General features: G+C 45.4%; 1 protein-coding gene across 4 annotated transcripts in view; it reads right to left on the bottom strand.

Moving 5' to 3' along the window:
• Positions 1 to 5,244: 5,244 nt before the first annotated feature.
• NFATC1 (nuclear factor of activated T cells 1) overlaps positions 5,245 to 20,323 on the bottom strand; it is a 114,813-nt gene continuing 99,734 nt past the window's right edge. For all 4 annotated transcript variants that reach the window (XM_069809228.1, XM_069809230.1, XM_069809231.1 and 1 more), the window contains one exon: positions 5,245 to 7,810. In XM_069809228.1, the coding sequence (XP_069665329.1) occupies positions 7,761 to 7,810 (50 nt within the window). In that variant the 3' untranslated portion in view covers positions 5,245 to 7,760. The remainder of the gene's footprint in view (positions 7,811 to 20,323) is intronic.

Below are 20,323 nucleotides of genomic sequence, written 5' to 3'. Positions count from 1 at the left end.
AAGAAGTTATTTAATGTTATTAGTCAAACACTCTGTTTAACTCTTTAGGCCTAAAAAGCTCATACAGGCCACGTACATGTGAACCACAAATGTTAACAATCATTTTCCATTATTATTTTTAGCAACGAGTTTTACTTCTCTGCTTATCTTTCGGTACACCCACGTATTTTAGAAGGGGTTGGGTAGACCAAATTTTTTTTACTGCATCTAAGTTCTTATGATGCTCTTTAGTACGTGGTGACCTGCCTCACCGATACACCCTGCTAACGCAGTCGTTCTGGCCCTCTTGGTCGCTGGCAGCAATACCGAGGGGTTAATCTGCTAAAGGCAGCATCCCTCCCTGCAAGCTGGGATGACTTGCACCCCGTGAGCGTTGCCAGAGGTTCTCCGGTGCCTGCTACGCTACATCAAAGCAAGTCAATTGTTGCTGTTGAATGATCACGTGGATGTTCAAGTGATCATCCGCAAGGAAGGTGGCCCTGGGTACTTCACTGCTGTGGTTCAGCGGCCACGTAGCGCTGCGAGAACGGCTCCCGTCCCGTCTCGCACCCGCACGCTCACGCTCTACGGGTTAAACCTTGAAACTACTGACTTTCTAAATTGTGAGCGAGAGTTTTCTGATCTTGTTTGCCACTCTCGAAATCGACTTTCTAAAGCGTAGACGGCAACGTGCGCTGCAGGGAAAACCGAACCAGGAACTCCTACGCCAGCCTACGTCTTCATGTAGATGCTCGGGTTGTCATTTGCATGGCTGAGGTCAGTGGGAATCATGTGAGCGGCTGCACCAGAGCACCCCGAAAACAGCCGGTGCCTCCTGCTCCCAGGGGCCCTTCCCTGCTGAAAAGGCAATTTTGCTCCCAAAGACGAGGAGGGACAGGGAACTGGTGCTTGGGTTCCCCCCGCCACGGCTTCTCTGCCCAGACCACGCTGCTCGGTTGGAAAGTTAAAGAGAAAAGACAATGAGATTTCATACACCCACCTGCACAGACTCATCCCAGGAGTCAGGCAGAGTTTGCTCCCTCCCACGCACCGCCGCTGCTGCGAAGCCTTGGCCCTGGAACCCCTTCACCCCTGCCCTCCCTGTGCTGCTGGATGGAGAAATCACCATAAACCCAGTTTAATCGCTCTGACCGGCACCTGCCAGAAGGAGGGTGACGGGCGGTCTCCCTGGGGCACGTCCCAGGGGCACGCTGGCACTGAGTTTGTTTCCACAGGTGCACTGAAGTGTGGCTGTTCTTAGCCCACGCCCGGCCCGGCCCACACTTGCCCCCGGCTGGGGCAGCGTGGCCGGGGCCCCGTGGGCTGTGCTGCGGTGGGTCTCCCCTCCCTGCCCGGCCCGTGATATCTCCGGGAGGGAAAGGCTCACGGCTCCTGCTGCCTTGCCAGCGAGCAGGTTAGTGCCATGCGGTGCTTCGCCTCCTCCCTCTGCCTCTCCTGCTCTTCACCCCAAAACACGCTTTTATTTGCAACACCGGTACCGCCACTAAATTATGGAGCTGCCAAGGATTTGTCACAAGGCATGGCAGGGGACGGAGCCTTGTAGAGGGCAGAACGGTCAGAGCAAAAGGCTCGGCACCCCCTCCCCGGCACTGCCCGTCCGGCAGTGGGAGCGGGGAGCACTTTTGGCTGGCGAGGTCCTTCTTGAGGTCCCTTCAGATAAAGCCCCTGTATCCCCAGCGATGAACTCCGTCCCCTCTGCGTGTCCAGCCAGCGTCTCAGCCTCTTGCCGTGGGGTATTTTGCAAGGAGCTCGCCGCCGTGACGGGAATCATCCCGGTGTGCCAGCAGGGCAGACGGGCTTAAAACCCAAAGGAGTGGCTGCCTGCGCATGGGGTAGGTGGAAAACAGGGGAGTAACTCATTCAATACGCCAAAAGGTGTGTGCTCAATTTAGTGTCATCATCTGACTAGGGCCAATCTGGTTTATAGGATAAAATATACAAGAAGCTTACCGTAAAAAAAAAAAAAATTAAAAAGAAGAGATTGCCAGGGGGATGAGAGCAGTGGGCTGGATCAGCTCGGCCCAGGCAGGAGCCCTGGAAGGGGGCCAGGGAGGCTGGAAAGATCCATGAGGAGTTTCCTGCAAAGAAACCATTCAAGAAATTGGGCAGAGGCAGTGTGCATGTGACGCCTCCGCGGCTCTGCTTGGGTGGAGGGGGAGCCATCCTCTGGGAAAGCAGCCCAGCCCAGAGATTTGGAGGGGGGCAAGGGGGAAAGAAGGTGCAGTTTGCATCAACCTGACCCAAAATAATATGTGGTTTGTATTTTTTAAGCAGAAAAAAAAAAAAAGTAAGTAGAGCAAAAGATTTCATGTTGGAGGAAACATCATTTTTCCTCTTAAAAAACAAAACAAACCAGACCAGAAAAAAACCAAACCTTGCAGTTAACAAATTCCTGCCAAACACTGAAATATTTTCCGGTGAGGCCCAGAGGTCTCTGCTCTCCCTCAGTACCATGAAACTGGTGTCACTGGACTGTGCCCCAGCTGGATGGGAAGAACACCGCATTGAATTTGCCCCCCCCCCCCCCCCCCGATGTTTTTGGGAGATTTCGCACCCCAGAATCGGGTTTGTAAATATCACCAGTGCAGGGCCTAAAAATGCATCTGAAAATGCAGAGTCTGTTCTGGGACCCTCCAGCCTGGCAGACAAACAACCTCCCACAGGAGCAGCTACAGACCAGTGAAGTCAAGTCCGTGAACTGGCCATCGGGCTAGAGTAAGCCCTGGGCTAGGGCAGCTCTGCCACAGACACCCACTGTTTGCTCTGTGTTATTTTCGACCCCAAAACCCTCCATCAGCGGCGCTGGAAACAGGCTGGGTACAGGAGCTGCAGGTGCGAAACTAATTCAGAAGAGGTGCTGGAAACTGATGCTGACGGCATTTTTGGAAACTCTTTCCCCAAGCTGAAAAAAAAAAAAAAAAGGGATTTCCTAAAACGACTGAAAATGAATTTGCCACATCTGCAAAGAGTGGCTTGTGGGTTGCCTGTCCCTGAAAGCAGCTAAGGAAGTGCTACGGTCAGCAACTTTACAGTTTAAATGACAAAAGCTAATGTGCCCATGGGTGACAGCAAGTGCTAGGTATACTACCAGTCGCCTTAAATCCTGAAAATGCAACCATTTGAATTGCTAAAGCTCCATGAGTTTGCACAGTCCAAAAATACAGTCTCTTCAGCCAAAAAAAAGCTGGTTTTGGAATCAAGAACGGCTTGTAATTAAAGCCAACAGTATGAGAATCTGTAACTGATCTGCTCTGAACAAATTATTTGGCTACCTGAAAAGAAGAGAATCAAAACCTTTTCATTTTTTTGGAAAGAGGCTCAAAGAAGAAAAACATTAACTTGCTGAGAAAGAGGAAACAATAAGGGCAAAATAAAACAGGTAAATGCGTGACCTCCATATTGGGCAAGCATGTGCAAAGGTGGAGAAGATGGGACTCACTCTAGTTTGATGAGCAGTCCAATCACTGCTTCTGACATAAAATTAGACCAGTTGTTTAAAAAAGAGCTACAGAAACCAAAAAGATCTTATGCCATTGACCTTAACACTCCTCTGTAATATACTTGATGAGAGGGATTTTTGTTTTATTTTTATTGAGACAAATTCAATAGATTTAGAGTGATGAATGCAATAAAATTACACACATGCTGAAGAAAAGCTTAGCTTCAAGGCAGTACAGCTCTGCCCAAGAAACTTAACTCCTTGAAATTTGCCATTTTCAGCTGGAAAGGAAAAATCTCAAAGGCATGACTCCAGCAAGTCTATTTAGTCAAACAGTACCAGATGGATGTGTGGGATTCACCTTCGGCTTTGGTTATGAATGAAAGTAGTCAGCTAGGAGTTTGCTAAAGGCTATTTTTGCCTAAAGAAGTCTGGTCAAGATGTAGTTAATGTAGCCATGCTCGGGTCTGCTGTGCTTTGAGGAGGGGATGTGTGGGAATGAGCAGAAAAGAAGCTTGGAGGAGGCCAGGCAGCACAATGACCGAAGGATGTTGCTTGGATGAATTCAGTTTGTGACCAGGCATTTTGATTTGGTACAAAATGATGCCACAGTCTCCAGGAGACATAGGGAATATCTGACTGAGTTTTCCGTATTTTTCTTTTTCCAGGAACCTCACCAACAATACGGCTCATGCTGTCCACAAGAGGAGTAACCATCACTATTTCCACCCTCCAGACAGGGAAGCAGAGAAAGAGCGTTTTGACTGACCTCTAAAGAGCTGGGCTGCATCTGGGTTTTAATGGGCTTGGAGCATCTGCCTCTCCTTAAATTGCGAGGGATTCCGTAGCAGCCCCAGGGAAACCAGGTGTGACAGAGCGAGCAGGGTGTCTCACCCCATACTCACAGAAAGACAAACCCAAGGCAGAGAAAGGTCTTCATTCAACAAAGGCTTAAATGCGTATTTGTGTCTCCTTCTTCTTGAAGAGTTTTTGAAATGCTTACCTAAATTTGGACGGCTGCGGTAGGCACACTGTTGTGCTTACATACTTCATAAGTTGCCTTTGGTCTAGAAAAATCAAAGCAGCTCAGGTTTTTCCAGCATTTCTGTACGATTTGGCCCATCCATCAGCTGCCACATGTTGGTACATACAAATGCACCACCTGATGAGGTGACTAGAAATCCTGACCTGCGTTCAGCCCAGCATGGACTAAGCTGACACCCCTTCTCCTCCGGGGCAGAGCCGCGGGGCGATTCAGGGAGTAGGACCCGTCCTACAGATCAGATCCATCCTACAGATCAGATCAGATCCGTCCTACAGCTCCATCGCACACAGGCAGCTGACGGCAAGCCGTCCCCATCTGCCAGCTGGTGGGCAGCCTTCCCCTCGCAGGGCTCCGAAAGCCTCCAGCCTCACAAAACCATCTCTTGTACCTACCGCACCGAAGGCCACAGATCCAAAGCCTACCCTTCCCAGCCCACGCGTTTCAGAAATAGTTCCAGGGACAGCAAAAGAAACCGTTGTCCGAGCAAAATATACAGATGCAAGTACTTTGCTGCATGGTTAGTAAGGTAGTTTGTTTCACCACTTAAAGTTCATCCGGACGGCTGTTTTTAATAGTCAGAATCATCCCTGACAAAAGACTTTCTGAACGTATCTATAAGGACTACGCTCTAAGTTCAGAGCGTTGTGGCTTTTTGGTTTTGCTTTGTTTTCCAAAAGGGTTGATGAAAACCATGTTCATAAACTGACAGCAACAATCACACCACACGTACAAAAACAAGATAGCAGTCTCATACGGGAAATATTTCTGCTTTCGTTTTTATTTTATGAATACATATACAAGAGATGCATAATCTTCCATTATCCAGGCTTAAAAGTAACAGGTTGGGTTCTTTTTTTTTTTCCAAAATAGCTTAAAGAGGAAAACAAGGATGAAAGAGGTGCAACATATCCAAACCATACAGTTGAAAACCCTGCTAAAATTACTGCTGAAATGTGAACATGTGGAGGGTGTGTCTGTGTGTGTGTGTGTATTGTCCTGTATCATAAAAGCCTCACCCAAGGTATTTATGTATATGTAACAAAAATGCTTTGGCATAACCAGAGATTCCTCCATGCAGACTTTGTTGACATTTCTGAAATACTGAGAGAATAAAAGCTGAGAATTATATCATATATCATTTTCTCTCCTTGGCAGCAATGTCTTTAAATGCAGGGGGGAAATGAAGAAGAGTCTGTTGACAAGAGACTTTACTTCCATACTAAGATGGTTATATTAGCAGGATGCAGCAGGATGCAAACAGCTTCAAATAGAAGAGATGGAGATATATATTTTTATATATGTATATAATGTAAAAATGCTTATTTTATATAAGAAAGGAAGATTTGTCAAGATAACATAAAATGAACCACTCTAAGACTAGCTTCCAGCAAAACATTTTGCTTTATTGGATCTATTTTCTAGCTACAAGTCAAGCTGACATCTGTCAAGCTTTTTAACTTTTCATATGGCAGTCTATAAGAAATGTTTCATGCAATGTCTACAATGCTAAATACAGGGTAAATAACTGGGATTAAACAGGTGTGGAATAACAGACTATTATAAGGACCAATAACAGCATATTATGTACATATAGCCATATTATATTCTCATGTCTTCACAGTAATGTGCAAATGTGACAAATATGGCTTTCATTTTTTTCTAAAGAAAGTAAGACATAATTATACAGAATAATGTTTTAAAACGCTTAGGAGGATTTCACCTTTTTGTGAAACCTGTTTCAATCTTCATTGCATTAGGGTTAAGGGGCCACCCCAGCACGGAGGTGTAGTTCAGGTGTATTTCCAGAAGGGGGCACAGATTCCTAAGGCACAATATTAATGTTAAACATTTTTAATTTAAGTCATGCTATTTTATTTTAGTCGGGTTTTTTTTTTTTTTTGGTTATATGAAATAATAGGTTGTTGCTAGTTATATAGTAAGCATTTGATTGTAAAAAATACAATGTTAAAGGCTACACTACATGCCTACCTGTAGCTCCAGAAACATTAGCTAATCTGAAAACACACTATACAGCGCTGCATATTAAACCTTTGTGGGTTTTTGGTAATATTCTTTTTCATACATGTAGCAGAGAGTTATAAGGCTTCTGCGGAATAATAACATTATAACTGAACAAATATTTTACACTCTTCCATACTGGTATTTACAGTTACTATAACTCATATTTTGTCATTTGGTAAATAACATGTATCTTGTATGCATCCTTCTTGCCTATCTAAAGTGCTTGCTTAACTGCATGAGGAAAGAAAATGCATACCTGCTTTAGGTGCAACAAACCCTCAAAAGAAGTAGCTGAAATATTTGTTGTGGATCTGAAATGCATTCTCAGAAATTGAAATTATTGCTAAATTCAGTGCCCTCACTAGGCAATCATCTATATTATTTGTCATATATAAATATATGCATATAGACTAGTATGTATGTACATGCATACACATTCATCTATCATGTAAAAGATAGATTTCAATTTTTTGTCCATCAACCTTTTTTATTTTGTGCTATTCAACTCACTTGTGCTATGACTGAAGCCGGATTAAAATCAAAATCTTAACATGCTACTACTAACAATCCTATGATTCATTAGCACATAATAAAGACAATACGCAAAAGAAAGCTGAGATGATGACAAATCAGGAGGCTTTTGAAATGCACTGAGAATAAGGCAATAGGCTGTACATTACAGCAGAGGAAAAGCTGAAGAAATTCTGGAATTCATAAATGCATCTTACTGGAGTAGGGATTGCTCTCCCTACTTTGCTGCAGAGTCCTATGCTTTTTTCCAATAACACTCTCCAGAATGCAAGCTCTATAGTTTCTGCACCTACCAACTCTTTTAATGGTAGCAAATTCAAAGCTTATTAAAAATGCCCTGATGCCACAACCTGGTAAAATAAGGCACTTCCAGGGCTGTATGCCAGCGGTGCCATGCCAGAAAGATCAGCACTGGGAAGAAGCACTCAGATTTTGCTGAGTTTCCTAGTTTTGTCCCGTGAAATGCGCCGTCTCGGAGCGTACTCCCTCCTCTTTCTTTTGAGATGATTTTCTTTAAAGAAGCTGTTTCGTTCATCAGTTGAAGTTGAGGAGGTACTTCTTTGTAAGCAAGAGGTAAATCTTCAGTTCCTGACATTCAGTAAGGTGGAAGATCAGAGTGGTACCAGGCAACGTCTTCAGTTTATTCGGTATCTCTCTACTTGAGCTGACACGCCAGCCAAGTCAAAAGTGTGTGTGGATTTCATACTAGGCCCGTATTGCAAGCTACGAATGGACATTGGTACTGGAAAGGTCATTCCTTATAATTTCATTTACTGCAAAGAAAGAAGACAAGAGAAAAGGAATCCATTAGCATCCCACTGCTGCAGGAGGGTCTCTTCAGTACACAGCCCCCCCAAACTTGCATCCATTCCTTGACAGCTTCAGTACAGCTCTGAACCGTAAGCGTAACATCACGAGATAGCTTGTACAGGCTGATCACAAATCAGCAGGATTAACCAAGGTTATTAACATGCTAAATACCATGTAAAACCAGGCATCACAAGAACAGCAGCATCCTGGATCCTTGATTGCATCAAACATATTTAACATTTCAAATCAGTGACAGATAAAACATTTCATTTGCTCTAGAACTGGCTCAGACATGTAAAGCAAAGAGAACCACAGGAAATCTTGGAATAATCTACACCTTCCATAGAAAAAGCCGTTTGGAAAGTATGTTAGCCATGGTAGGTACTGGGGGCAGAAAGCTGCCAGCCACTGAACCTGGGTATGTGCAGCTGCAATGCCTAGATAGAATACGACTTCACATGCTGATTTTTTCCACTGTGGGACAGTATTAGGAAACAAAAAAGAAGAGAAGAAACTGTTGTGTGCTTGCCCATTCCCTGGGGCTGGTAACACAAGTAAATATATACCCTCCTTTCGTGGTGACCAACACATGTGGACATGCAGTCTTCGCTCCTGTCCGCACAGACAGATGGGAGGGACGAGCAAGTTAAAGCCCTTGGCAAGAGTCAGAGGAAAGAATAAACAAGGTCCACTATCTCAGCATCGGCCAGTCAGACTGCATCTCCACTGATAAAGTGTTGTTTTCTTTATTCACGAGTCGTCTTTCATTCTTTTCCCCCTCCCCTGCAGATCATCAAGCAATACAGTTTCCCACACTCCACTTATGTCCATTTATCAGCTTGTGATTTTTGGCAGATGGACGGGAAATGACTGAACCTGGCAAAGGCCATCTACAGTGGACTACACAACATCCCTTTTATTTCCACCCCACCCCCCTGCAGCGACTGCCACCACCTGATTTACATGAAGATAGACAAAATGCCATCAGTGGGGCTATCACCGCTTCTGAGTTTCCCTAACATTGCTGGGAGTGGGAAACACATGCCCACGTCATGGAAGCACCACGGAAAAGCCCGCATTTTCCTTTCCTCGTGGGCTGTTGTTCACCACCATCCAGATAACTTCATGTGTTTACTGGAGAAGACCAAGCCTGTCTAAAACCAACTTCCTGAAGCAATTAGTTGGGGGTTGTTTTTTTGGGTTTTTTCTTTTTTTTTTTTTTCTGCAGACTTATTGCCCATTTAGTAACTGCAGCACATGAATCAGTCAGGATTTGTGTCACAGGTCCTGGCCACCGAAACCACTTCTACCAATGGATGCGCACACCATGCTTCAGAAAGGAAATATCAGTTGTATTTGTAACTACCTATTTATGGCAGCAAACTGAGAGCGGTATGGAAATGAGATGTGAAGACAAAGCAGTTCTTTCTCTCAAGAGTGCTGTGGGGTTCATCTTTAATTATTACCCAACAGTGGAAACAAATTCGAGCAGCAAGCCCTGCTCTGTGGCAAAGACTGCCCTGCATGCATCCGAACACAGCAAGAAGTGCTACCCCATTTACATGCTGCAAGAGTCCGGGCAGCTTTTGGGACCGAGTCTCTGCCTTGAATGCAGACAGCACACTTCTTCTGTGGGATGATTCTTCCATGATGCTTTTGTAAAGACAGTTTCTTTGATAAACTTCTCAAAGCAACATTGGGTGTGCAGCAAAAACACACTGTGGTATCTTGGTGTTGAGTGTGACAATGAAAAAAAATCCTCATATGGGCCGGACAGTGTCACAGTTTTGCTAACTTTCCCTCAAAGTTTCTGTTACAGCAAATAAAATTAAGATACTACTCAAGGTAATCCTCGTTTAGTGCTTAGAAACATTAAATAATGAATCTTCACAGCACTTCTGTACAGTGTGAACATAAATATCACCTGTATTTCACAGATGGGGACAGGGAGGTGGAAGAGCGAAGGAGCTCCCCATCTCACTCAGGATTAGCCCTCGGGTATCTTGAATCTCAAACTAATGCTATAGCACACGCTGAGATATTCTTGCTTGATTCATTCAGTAAGACTTTCAAAAGTAACATGCCCCAGCCCGCCAGCCCACGCTTTCCCCTATTAAAGCATTTAGTAAAAGTATTTCGGAAGCAACTTGATGACATGCCAGTCTAAGAGCCAAAGGTCCATCTCCAAAATTGGCTTAGGCACTCAGAGGCTGCCCTTTCCAGCCACGTTCAGTACCCTCAGCTGAATCCTCTGTCATTCAAGCGCTGTAGGACACATGGCTTACCCTAGAGATGACGTGACTTTTCCTTTCAGCTGCGAGCCTGCTTGCCTCGGCTCAGCCCATGAAACCACCACGGTCCTTCGGTCATGCTCTCTCCAGCCAAACCAATCTGTCCCCAGCTGCAATCACTCGTCATTTTGTTATCAGCTCCAACAGGATACAGATTAGACCTTCGGCTTTATTGCTGACTTTTGTTGGATGTTATTTTCTTAACAGAGGTGGACTTCTGCTACCTTGACGAGCAGCGGTCAAGGCTGGTGTCCTCGGGTAACAACATCGGACAGTTCAACAGCAGTCACTAGGCAATGGCAGCACGGACTCGGGAGACAACTGAACCTCAACCAAAGCGCACCCGTCGCCACTGGATCTCACGACCAAACGGGGCCAAAACCACCAAGAGGATGTTCCACATCTCTCTCATCCATGGCGGCCCATGGACAGCACGGCTCAGACACCGGCCTCTTTATTTCACTGTCGCTTGTTCCCCTTTACCCACCGCAGCGTCGGAAATGCAAAAATTCCCAATAACACAGTGGAAAAACCTACAGAGGGACAATGGTGCACGCAGAAGGCCCAGGTGGGGCAATTTGTGATCTGGCAAAGCAGGCGATCGATCTGGTAGAGGCAGGCGGCTAGCAGGGAGCACTAAACACGAGAGCTGAAAGGGGAAGTGTGCTGAGAGCGGGCTTTCCCGTGCTGCCCACCGAGGCACCTGAGGCTGGAAGGAAAACCCTCTGGCGGGTGGGAGCGGGGGGAAACCAGGTGGCAAGAGCACACGAAACGCGCTGGGTGACGCTTGCTGGGTTTGGCTAGAAGGCTGCTCCCCGCCATCTCCAGCTGCAGGGTCTAGCGCTGCCATGAAGACACTCCTCTCTTCCTCCATGTCCGAGAAACAGATGTAGAGAGAAAACTTGTGGGGGGGTGGGTGGGAAATGCAGTTTTGGGTCAGTCAAAATGACATGAAAATACGGATAACATTTCTCAAATAGCTTCAAATGTCTTTCTTTAGCATCAACATTTTTTATTGCAAATTTCTGGAAAGTTTGCTTCTTTTAATACTCCATATTAACACTTCTGGTCATGTTAGGAAATGTTTTATTTTGGATCAAATGGAGTGTTTTGGAGTGTTCTGCTTGACCCAAAACTGATTTTTGTTTCTCTTGGCAAGAAAACATCAAATATTCTTGTTGTAGGCTGACCCAAGATTGCCCTTCCCAACAACAAATCAAAAATTCTGTTACTGAAGTATGGCTCTGCTGAAGTGTCCCATACATCCGTCTGTACCAGTGTCACATCTACCACAACAGCCAGTAGCCAATTCTTTGGGAAAGAGCATAGGAACCAGGCACACCTCCAGCGATGCTTTCTCTAGCACACCTTTATGCTGCCGGAGGGCTTCATGAGCAAGAGGAGGTCTGCATCTTTCTTTCTAGTGAACTTTGTTGAACCTTCTTCCATTAAGTTTTCTAATAACCTTCTGAACTTGTTTTAGCCTTCACGGTTTCCTGCAGCAACAGGTTCCACAGTTTAAGGATGTGCTGGTGGAAGAAGTACTTTTTTTTGTTTGTTTTAAATTTGTTTCTGGAGAATTTCATTCATGTGTTGTGTGAACGAGCTGATTGTTCCATGTTCACCATCTCCTTTGCCATCCATCACACTCCTTCCCCTTGGTATCCTCAGGGCTCCAGTGAGTCCTGTAGGACCACTGCAGAACTCCCCAGATATACTGCTTGTAAATAATTGGTATTTTTCTCTTAGTTCCCACCTTTCTAACAAAATATTTATTATATACTTGAGGAGAGTCAGCTGGTTGCTGTCTTGAATGCTCAAGTTTTGGCTTACAAGCCTGTTACTACAAGAGGATTGTGTGTGCTCCACAGAACAGCAGTATTCAGTGCAAGCAGTATTTTGGCCTGGGTTTGAGTTTCATTCCAAAAGCAAATGCCAATCTTTGATTCTGCTGCTGCTTGGATACGCATCCATTCACGTCTGTAGTACCATTCCAGGAGCAGTTGTGTTTTGCATGAGCGCAACATTTTTCAAAGAAAGGTTGCAAAGGCTTCGCTCTCATTTTTAAAACAACATAACCCGAGTACTCAAAAGGACCCATTTTACAGACAGGACAGATGAGACCTAAAGAATTACCTGGCTTGCTGGAGGCCCTGCATACAGTTTAGCAGCAGATCTGGAATAGCATGCAAGATGTTTAATTTTCAATGCCCAGATTAGCACAACACTTCCCTTAAAGCAACAGGTCGATCCCTATCAGGACAAACAGCTGAGTACAATGATTTACAGCACCTTCGTCATCAGATTTTTTTCACTGTTTTTCTGCTGGCTTTGGGGAGGGGGGTCACCGTCACTTTTATAGCTAACACCTACAGTTCCCCACAATGCCTCCCCTCAACTGCTATTTTCCATTGTCACGTTCAGCTTTTCCACTGACAGAAAGTCAAAAAAATAATAGTGCTGAGAAATGCAGGTAACACGTGACCTCTCTACCTGTCAAGGCGTCTGAAAGAGGAACCTTTCCTTTGCTAAACAGCAGATGCCACGGTAGCAGGATGTGGTGAGCTGTTACACCACATTTTAGTTTAATAAGGAGTTTTTTCTTCTTGTATTTAATTTTGCTTTAAAATGCCCTTGCAATGGAAATTTTTGCTTTACTAATTAGCAAAATCAGTGTCTTACTGATGCAACAGTTTGGGTTCCTGCACGGAACAGGACAACCAGACATATCTGAACAAATGTGGGTTCCATATATAGATGTGAACTTCATAGGAAATGGAGTATTTTTAACATTTGGTGGCTGTACATGGATTCCATCAACCAGCAAAACTTTAAATTTCTGCAGATTTCTGTTTTCCTTGTATCTGACTACTAATATAGATAACATTGTGGCCTTTTGTTTTAATAAAATACCTGTTCTTCTGAGACAATGTTCTGCCTTCCAGCTCAGATACTGATCCCACTCAGATCGCAGAAGTTGAGAGGTCAGTGGTGCAGGGAGTGGGGAGAAGGCACATGCAGGGGGTTTCCACAACTGGGGAGCTTGCTGGGGCTACAAATAGGAGAGCTTGGAAGACTCCATACTCCTAAAGGCCAATGCTCCCAAAAGTCCGAAAAAATGGAAGGTAAACGGAGAGCCATGGTCAAACCCACAATTAGGAAGAGCTGAGTCCACAGTTTTGGCAGGGAACGATGGCACTTTGAAAACGTATCCCACCTCCATTCACTTTGTTAGCAGTAACGTTAAGGCTCCAGTTTCTGGCCGGGTTAAGCCGCTGCCTTTTCATACATTGCACCCCGAAGGCTGTGGAAGTCAACGACCGTCTTTCCATCAACTTCAGTTCACTTCAGCAGCGGCCCAGAAAGGCTCATACAAGGAGACCGAGCAGCAGAGCTGTGGGTTGCATTCACTGTTGCACCCCTTTCCGACTGCACACTTCTCTTTCACAAGCAAGTTTTTGCGGCTTTCCGCTCCACTCTTTTTTAAGGGGTGTGATAGAGTTGAAGTAAAAGGGCACGGAGAGGTTGTGTACGCATCCCTGTTTCTGCGTAAATAGCGACGGCATCAGCTCTGTTCCTTCAGGATGGTTTTTGGTTTCCTTATCAATAGGAAGAGCCACACAGCATGTCCCAAGACATCTAGACCTTCAGGGTCACATCAAGCTTTTTTCCACAGCTGACTAACCAACCTTTGCTTGTTACTTCATGTCCACCTGCGACCGCTGGGGACCATCGTCTCTACCACGGAGCAGAACTGAAGCAGGAGGTTCAGATGCCGTAATGCTCTCTTGCCGAAAAGGAACAAAAGCAACCTGCTCTGACTGGTGCACGTCTCATGGAAAATACAAGTAACACCAGCTGCATCTTTCAAGCCACACGTGTGAAAAGCCTGTGTGAAATTACGCCCGGATTCTGCCGTGTCCAGACAATAACGCTTCGTCTTTCAGATGGGTGTAACCACCCAAGCAACGCGATGCCATGTTTGGATACCACGCTTGGACCGTGTTTGACGCTGGTCATACTGCACAGCTAGGTGTCACATTTGAGCAATCTCCAGAAAAGCGTAGCAGTCCTGAAAGCAAAACTGCCTCACTTTGGCTCATCGTTTTTGCCTTCCAGCAGAATTCACTAGCCCAGGTCGAGCCCTGCGCCGGTACAACTACAGCAACACCCAGGTCAGGGATCTCTCCACATACCTCATTACACGGTGCAAACGTACCCCTAAGTGCTCTGAATTTCTGCTGTTGGCAACAGCTCGCTGCTCACGAGCATTGTGGAGTGGGGACTGTGTTTTCCTCCCCACTGGGTACAGCTCTGAGCACGCTGTCGCCATTCAGCGTATGAATAAGGACAGCAAATGAATAAGGCAACATAACTCTGGAGTGAGTCTACAAGTTTGACGCTGACACGACACTACCTGTAGTAATGTTTTGTAGTATGACGTTCACTTTACTGTCTGTAATTACTGCCCTTGGATTTTCCACCAGCGATGCCACATCATGCTCCATCAGGCTCCTGTGCTCTCATATGCCCTTCATTTCAGATCAAATGCCACATTATTAGCATCACTGAAGAGGAATTCAAAGTCGCAAATGAATGCAGAGGAAGCAGAAATACAGGAGGAAAAAATGTTTTCCCTTATTGCCATGCACTGATTTTATTAAAGAGAAAACCGGCTAAATATAGACACATATACAGTGAGTAAAGAAATGAAGCTCCTGGTATAAACTCCATCACATGAGTAAAATTCTACAGTTTTTATCACGGTACCTACTTCCTCACTAATAAGAAGCAATCCTTTCTGACATATGAAAGCTGCAACAAACAACATAGAATTATTACTTAAATCACTAAGAAAAATAGGGCTGTCAGAGAAATTCTTTTTTCAAAGCTAGTAAGTATTGTCCTGTGAATAAGAAAAAAAATCAGAAAACAGTGATACAAATTCCTGAGGTGCCAGCCTGTAATGCGAAACTATAGATCACATTAAAGCTTACTGAATTAAAAACCAAACAAAACAAGTCTTGTGAAGCAATGGAAAATATAACTTCACACGTTCCATAAAGAAGCCAGATCTTGTATTACCTCAGGTGTCCTGGATGTGTTTAAACCTTAAACTTATTTTTATCTGTTTAATCATAATAAGCCACCACCACAGGGCATGCTATTTTTGGAGACAGCGAATAGGACAGTGGAGCAAGTGAGTGACAACAAGTAGCAGGTTTTAATAAAACATGATCCTCCCATACGAACGTCGGCTTGGCACAGTGGATGGTATTGTTGTGCACGACAGACATTAACAAGGAATCATTTTCCTACCTGCTCTACCCTCTGCCTTACTTAGCTCAACAGCTCCAAATAATGCAAAATCTCCCACAGTGGCTGCGCTGCGGAGGGCTAATGGGAAAGGTTCCTCGCTGGAGCGCGATGACAGCACCGTGTGGCAGTAATTTAACTGGGGCTCTTGACTAGGTGCCCAGACTAAATGAGTCCCATCCTATCACACCAAAACTCCTGGGTTTGGATTTTTTTCATCCCTCCCATATGCAACCCTGGGAACGCCCTGCGTCTCTTGCTCTGCAAACACTTAGGGATGAATTCCCCGGCTGCTGGGAATTAGCGCAGGAATCAGCAGAGCCGCAGTGATTCCCAGCACACGGGGGTCTAAACTGTAGCTCGTTTTTACTCTCAGTCTGAGGGTGGCTGCGCTCAACCTGGCTTAGCTTTTATACCAAAGAATCAGAGAGCCAACAGGAATTTTCAGTAGCCCTCACTGAAGCCAACCTTGCCTGGAGCGGCTGGAGTTTGGGCTGCGCAGAGGCTTCAGGTTCTGCCCTGGTATGATGCAAGCCACGTTTGACACACACATACACACATGCGTGAGGGTAGGGCTGGGCAACAGACAAATAAACCACATTTTAACCAAAATTATGTGTTTACGTTCCTAAGAGCATCTGTAAGGGAAACAAAACAGACATATTTTACGTTTTACACAAAATTTCCACATGACAGAAGAACTACGCAAATGCTACCTAAGGCAGCCAAAACCCAAGGTCGGTACTGCTGGCAGCTTTGTGGGTACCAGTCAGGAAGGAGTAAGGAAGAGCATGCACCGCTTTGCTAGAGACAACAGAAATTTGCCCCTGCCGTAAGAAATACAGTGATACAAACTGATTCTGGTGATCAGTTTTACTTTCCAGTTTAGCACCCAGCAGTGAAATAGTGCTGTCAGACCCCAGCGTTCAAAACTCATGAATCATGCCCTGAAGCATGACGAGAGTGGATTCAAAATCAAAACAAATTTAAAGCAATTCTGCATTTGCCTGTTTTTTAGCCTCCAGACGTCTCCGGCAGTATTTATTAAACCCCGAACGTAACAGAAATGAAACTTCCTTTTCCCCTTTTCCCTTTCCTATTTCCGAACCCATCCCACAAGGTTTGCTGTCCGTCACAACTTGCAGTCAACCGCGGCACGGGCGACACTTGAGACACGAGGCTCTCAGAGGAGAGCAAGGTTGAAGCTCCCCAAGCCCACAGGCAGTGAATGGGAGAGGGGGAGTGGGTCTGGATCATGCTGCAAAGCTCTGAGCCCAACGCTGGATGCTGCTACTCGGGGACCTCCTGCCCCGCCAAAGGAGCATCCTACGTGTACGCATCCAGCCCAGCACCGGCGATTTCTGCCGGCAGCTGGCACCAGCCTTTTGGACCTCACATGGCAATCCGTATCAGGCCAGACCGCTTCACATTACTCGAGAAGGGGTTTCTCCACATGCTGGAAAAGTGACAGATTACCTTTAGAAAAAAAAAAATAATCTGGGGGTATAGGAGGGAAAACAGGAGGAAGAGAGGATCCATAATCTCCATGACTTAACTGATTTCAGAGTTTAAAAAAAGCCAAATCAGACTGAATTTCTCTATCGATTATACAATTATTAATCTTTTTAGAAGCTTTTCCAACATTGCACATAATGAGCAATTCATCAAAGCATATTAGGTGCCACAGAAGTTGCATTCAATATAAAGGGGTCATTAAGTTTCTTGTAATTGCACATTACTGAAGCTTTTGTTAGTTCTAAATCAAATCAATGGGATGTGCACGTATGCTCTTTAATTGACTTTATGTAATAATAATGTGGCCCCTAGAGATCGTCTTGGAATCCTCCAAAATGAGCCACCTTGCGCTACTGTTTGTAAAAAACCAGCTCATGTGCAGCTGGGCATATCAAATGAAGCAAAGAAATAATGAATGGAAGAAAGAAAGAAGCACCTTGGGTCACGCAGGAGTATTTGCTGAGTGCCCTTTGCTTTCCGTGGCACAGAACAGCCAAGAAACTCAGCTATTCCTCCACTCAACCAGCCTCAAAGCCTGATGGACTTCAGTAGGAGTAACATTGGGCCTCAACACTAGAAGTGTCCAGGAGATAGGTTCATGGCGTCTGTCTGATCTTCTTCTGAGCAAGGATGTTTTTTGGTTTTTTTTTTTAAATGCACCCTACTTGCCCCATTATCATCACCATCACCCACACCTCTTGCCTTTATAGCCCTTTTCATCGGCAAACCTCAAAGCGTGCGCTAAACAGAAAAGATCAATGCATTATTCACATTATCTAGCAAAGAGGGCACCAAGGCAGGGGCAACACTAGGATGCTGCTGCATACACAATACACGATATTTGTGTTGCTTGGGGGGGCGACCACTGTTGGGCCACATTCCCACCTAGGGTGAGCTTTGTTTGCGAACCCCTAATTCACAGGAGTTTTGCTCAGGCAGATAAAACGATGGCCATGAGATGACTCAGTCAGTGGCTGGCCACACGCTGCTCAATGGAAGAGAAATGCTGGGTGGGGCTAATAAAATTTTTAATGTGTTTGATAAGGCAAAAGAAATCCACCTGTGAGCCTGCTGGGGGCTAGGCTGGGAAAGGTCGCGCTGGCTGGGGGAAATCCTTAGGTGATGGAACATGGCTGCTAATCTTCAGCAGTTGGCACAGAAGTAGGGCTAGCTCTGGGAATCTGCACTGGTGGCTGCAAACAGCCTGCAAAAAAATTGATGCAGGCAAATCGTCAGGTGATAGATTTGCTTGTGGCATGATGACCTGGCCACCACCGTAATGCGAGCTGTATGTAATGCCACAGGACTTTATTTTAACCACGGCAGCGTCTGTTGCTGAAGAACGCTGCAGTTCAAAGAGGAATGCACGTCCTCTCTGCCGTGGCTCCTTGGAGAAGAGCACTGGCAGTGGTTAATGATACTCTTGCGTTGGTTTTGCACTACACTAACTACACTAGCTAAAGACCTTTTCATGACACAACTCCCATCCAGTTTGGGTGGGAAGGTTCGATACAAAGCAGGCTGATTTCGTAGAGAGACACTGAAGACATATCAATGCAAGCTGGACCATGATGGGGAAAGCACCAGCTGGGCGTTATTAGGTTATTAGAAGACGTAGCTGTGAAAACCACCGTGTCCAGACAGTTGCTGGACTCCAGTACCCCTCAGATGCTAAAACCGCCTATAGCAAGCGTCTCAAATTAGAGCAGCTGGAAGAATACTCTTATTTGTATATGGTCCCAGTGCGACAGAGCTGCAAACATGGCAAAATGTCTTTTCCTCTTTTCCCCTCTCCCCCATGCTGTGTTAAGCTGCAGAATGGCTCCTTAGGCTGGACTGACAGAGCAATGTCAACAGAAAAAAACACCAGATATGGCTGCAAAAATTCAGTAAGAATCACAGCCGGGCTCCCAGGGAAGAAGAAACCTTCCCCCTTGCAGCTCAATGCTTGACACGGGAACCGTGCTGAAGCTCAGCACTCTCCACTAGAGAGGAAATTTATTCTGCCCCGAGAATGAAGCACGGCAAACCTGCAGCCAGAACTAGAGAACTAGGAAAAAGGCACTCGACAAACAAAGGCGTACAACACTCATTTCTGAAGCACACTTAAGGACCTGAAATTTTATTCAGAACGTTTGCGTTACACTTTCCAAACAACCATTCGCAATGTGCGACAGACTTATTTTCTGCCTCTTTTTGAGTACTTGGACTCCAAAACCCTCGCTTCTCGATAGCTGAGAAATGACAGGGTGCTTCCATGGCCCAGGCTGTGATCTGGCAACGCATCCAAACTCCAGCAGGAATTTGGCCTGCACTTTGAGAGGTGCTCCAGGCAACCAAATGAGTGGAAGAACTTTAACAGCAATTCAAGAGTAGCTTTAAAAAACTTATTAATGCTACAATGAAGAAAACCGGCTGCTTACGTGAGAGTCAGTCAGGTAAGTCAGCCAATTCAGATCAAGAGGTGAACGCATGGAGCCTAACACAGCCGTTTCGGAAAATCCACACAACCACACATTGCTCAGAGGGACCAGCGCTCCCCGGGGGGGTTCAGCCAGAACATGCAGACCCCGGGACCTAGCTGTGGGCATGCAGATGTGCAACATCTGGCCCAATCTTCAGATGCATCCTTGTGAGAGGAGCAACCCAGCAAGGGTCAGCTCTTGCTGAAGACCTGAAGACCCTGGGAACGCAAGGGGCCTTAGGGACATAAAGGACATTTTGCTGATGTGATGAAAGAAAACAAGTTAGGTGCCACAAACGTTTTGGTGAAAGGCTGCGCAAGCCGACTGCTGTTTGCTCCACGCAACAGCCCTTCTTGTGCACCACACCTTTTGTAAAACAGAGTGACATGAAACAAATTATTATCTCCAGTTGCTTCCGTCTACACACATTTCTGAAATACTTTCATTCCAAACTGTTTTGAGAGGAAACATTATAAAGAATGGAAACCTGGCAATTAATCGGATGGAAACCACTGTTTCCATTTTACAGAATAGGAAAAAAAAAAAGAGAATTATAAAAAGAATACCCAACATTAACTGCTAAGTAGGGAGATGAAAGATAAGCAGAGGCCAGTGACTGGGAGCACTCGTGCGCTGCATGCATTTACCTGCATTTGGATGTGGTTCTGAAGGGTGGGTCAGACCCATAACCCGTATTTGCCGTTCTCGTTCAAAACCACATAAACACCTAGTTAGGAACCGGGTTTTAACAGATGAAAATTCTCTTTTCTTAAAAACTCACAAAATTAATACCTTGACATTTTTTTTCAAAGTATGGACGAACGGCTCTTCTGGTCAAGACACAGAGCAAATATTTACAGGTGCTGGGGAGACACCATTTCCTCCCTTT

The sequence above is a fragment of the Haliaeetus albicilla genome, chromosome 21 (assembly GCF_947461875.1).
Source record: "Haliaeetus albicilla chromosome 21, bHalAlb1.1, whole genome shotgun sequence".
NCBI lineage: Eukaryota > Metazoa > Chordata > Aves > Accipitriformes > Accipitridae > Haliaeetus > Haliaeetus albicilla.
The sequence above is the reverse complement of the archived record's forward strand: the minus strand, read 5'-3'. Positions and strand labels throughout refer to the sequence as shown.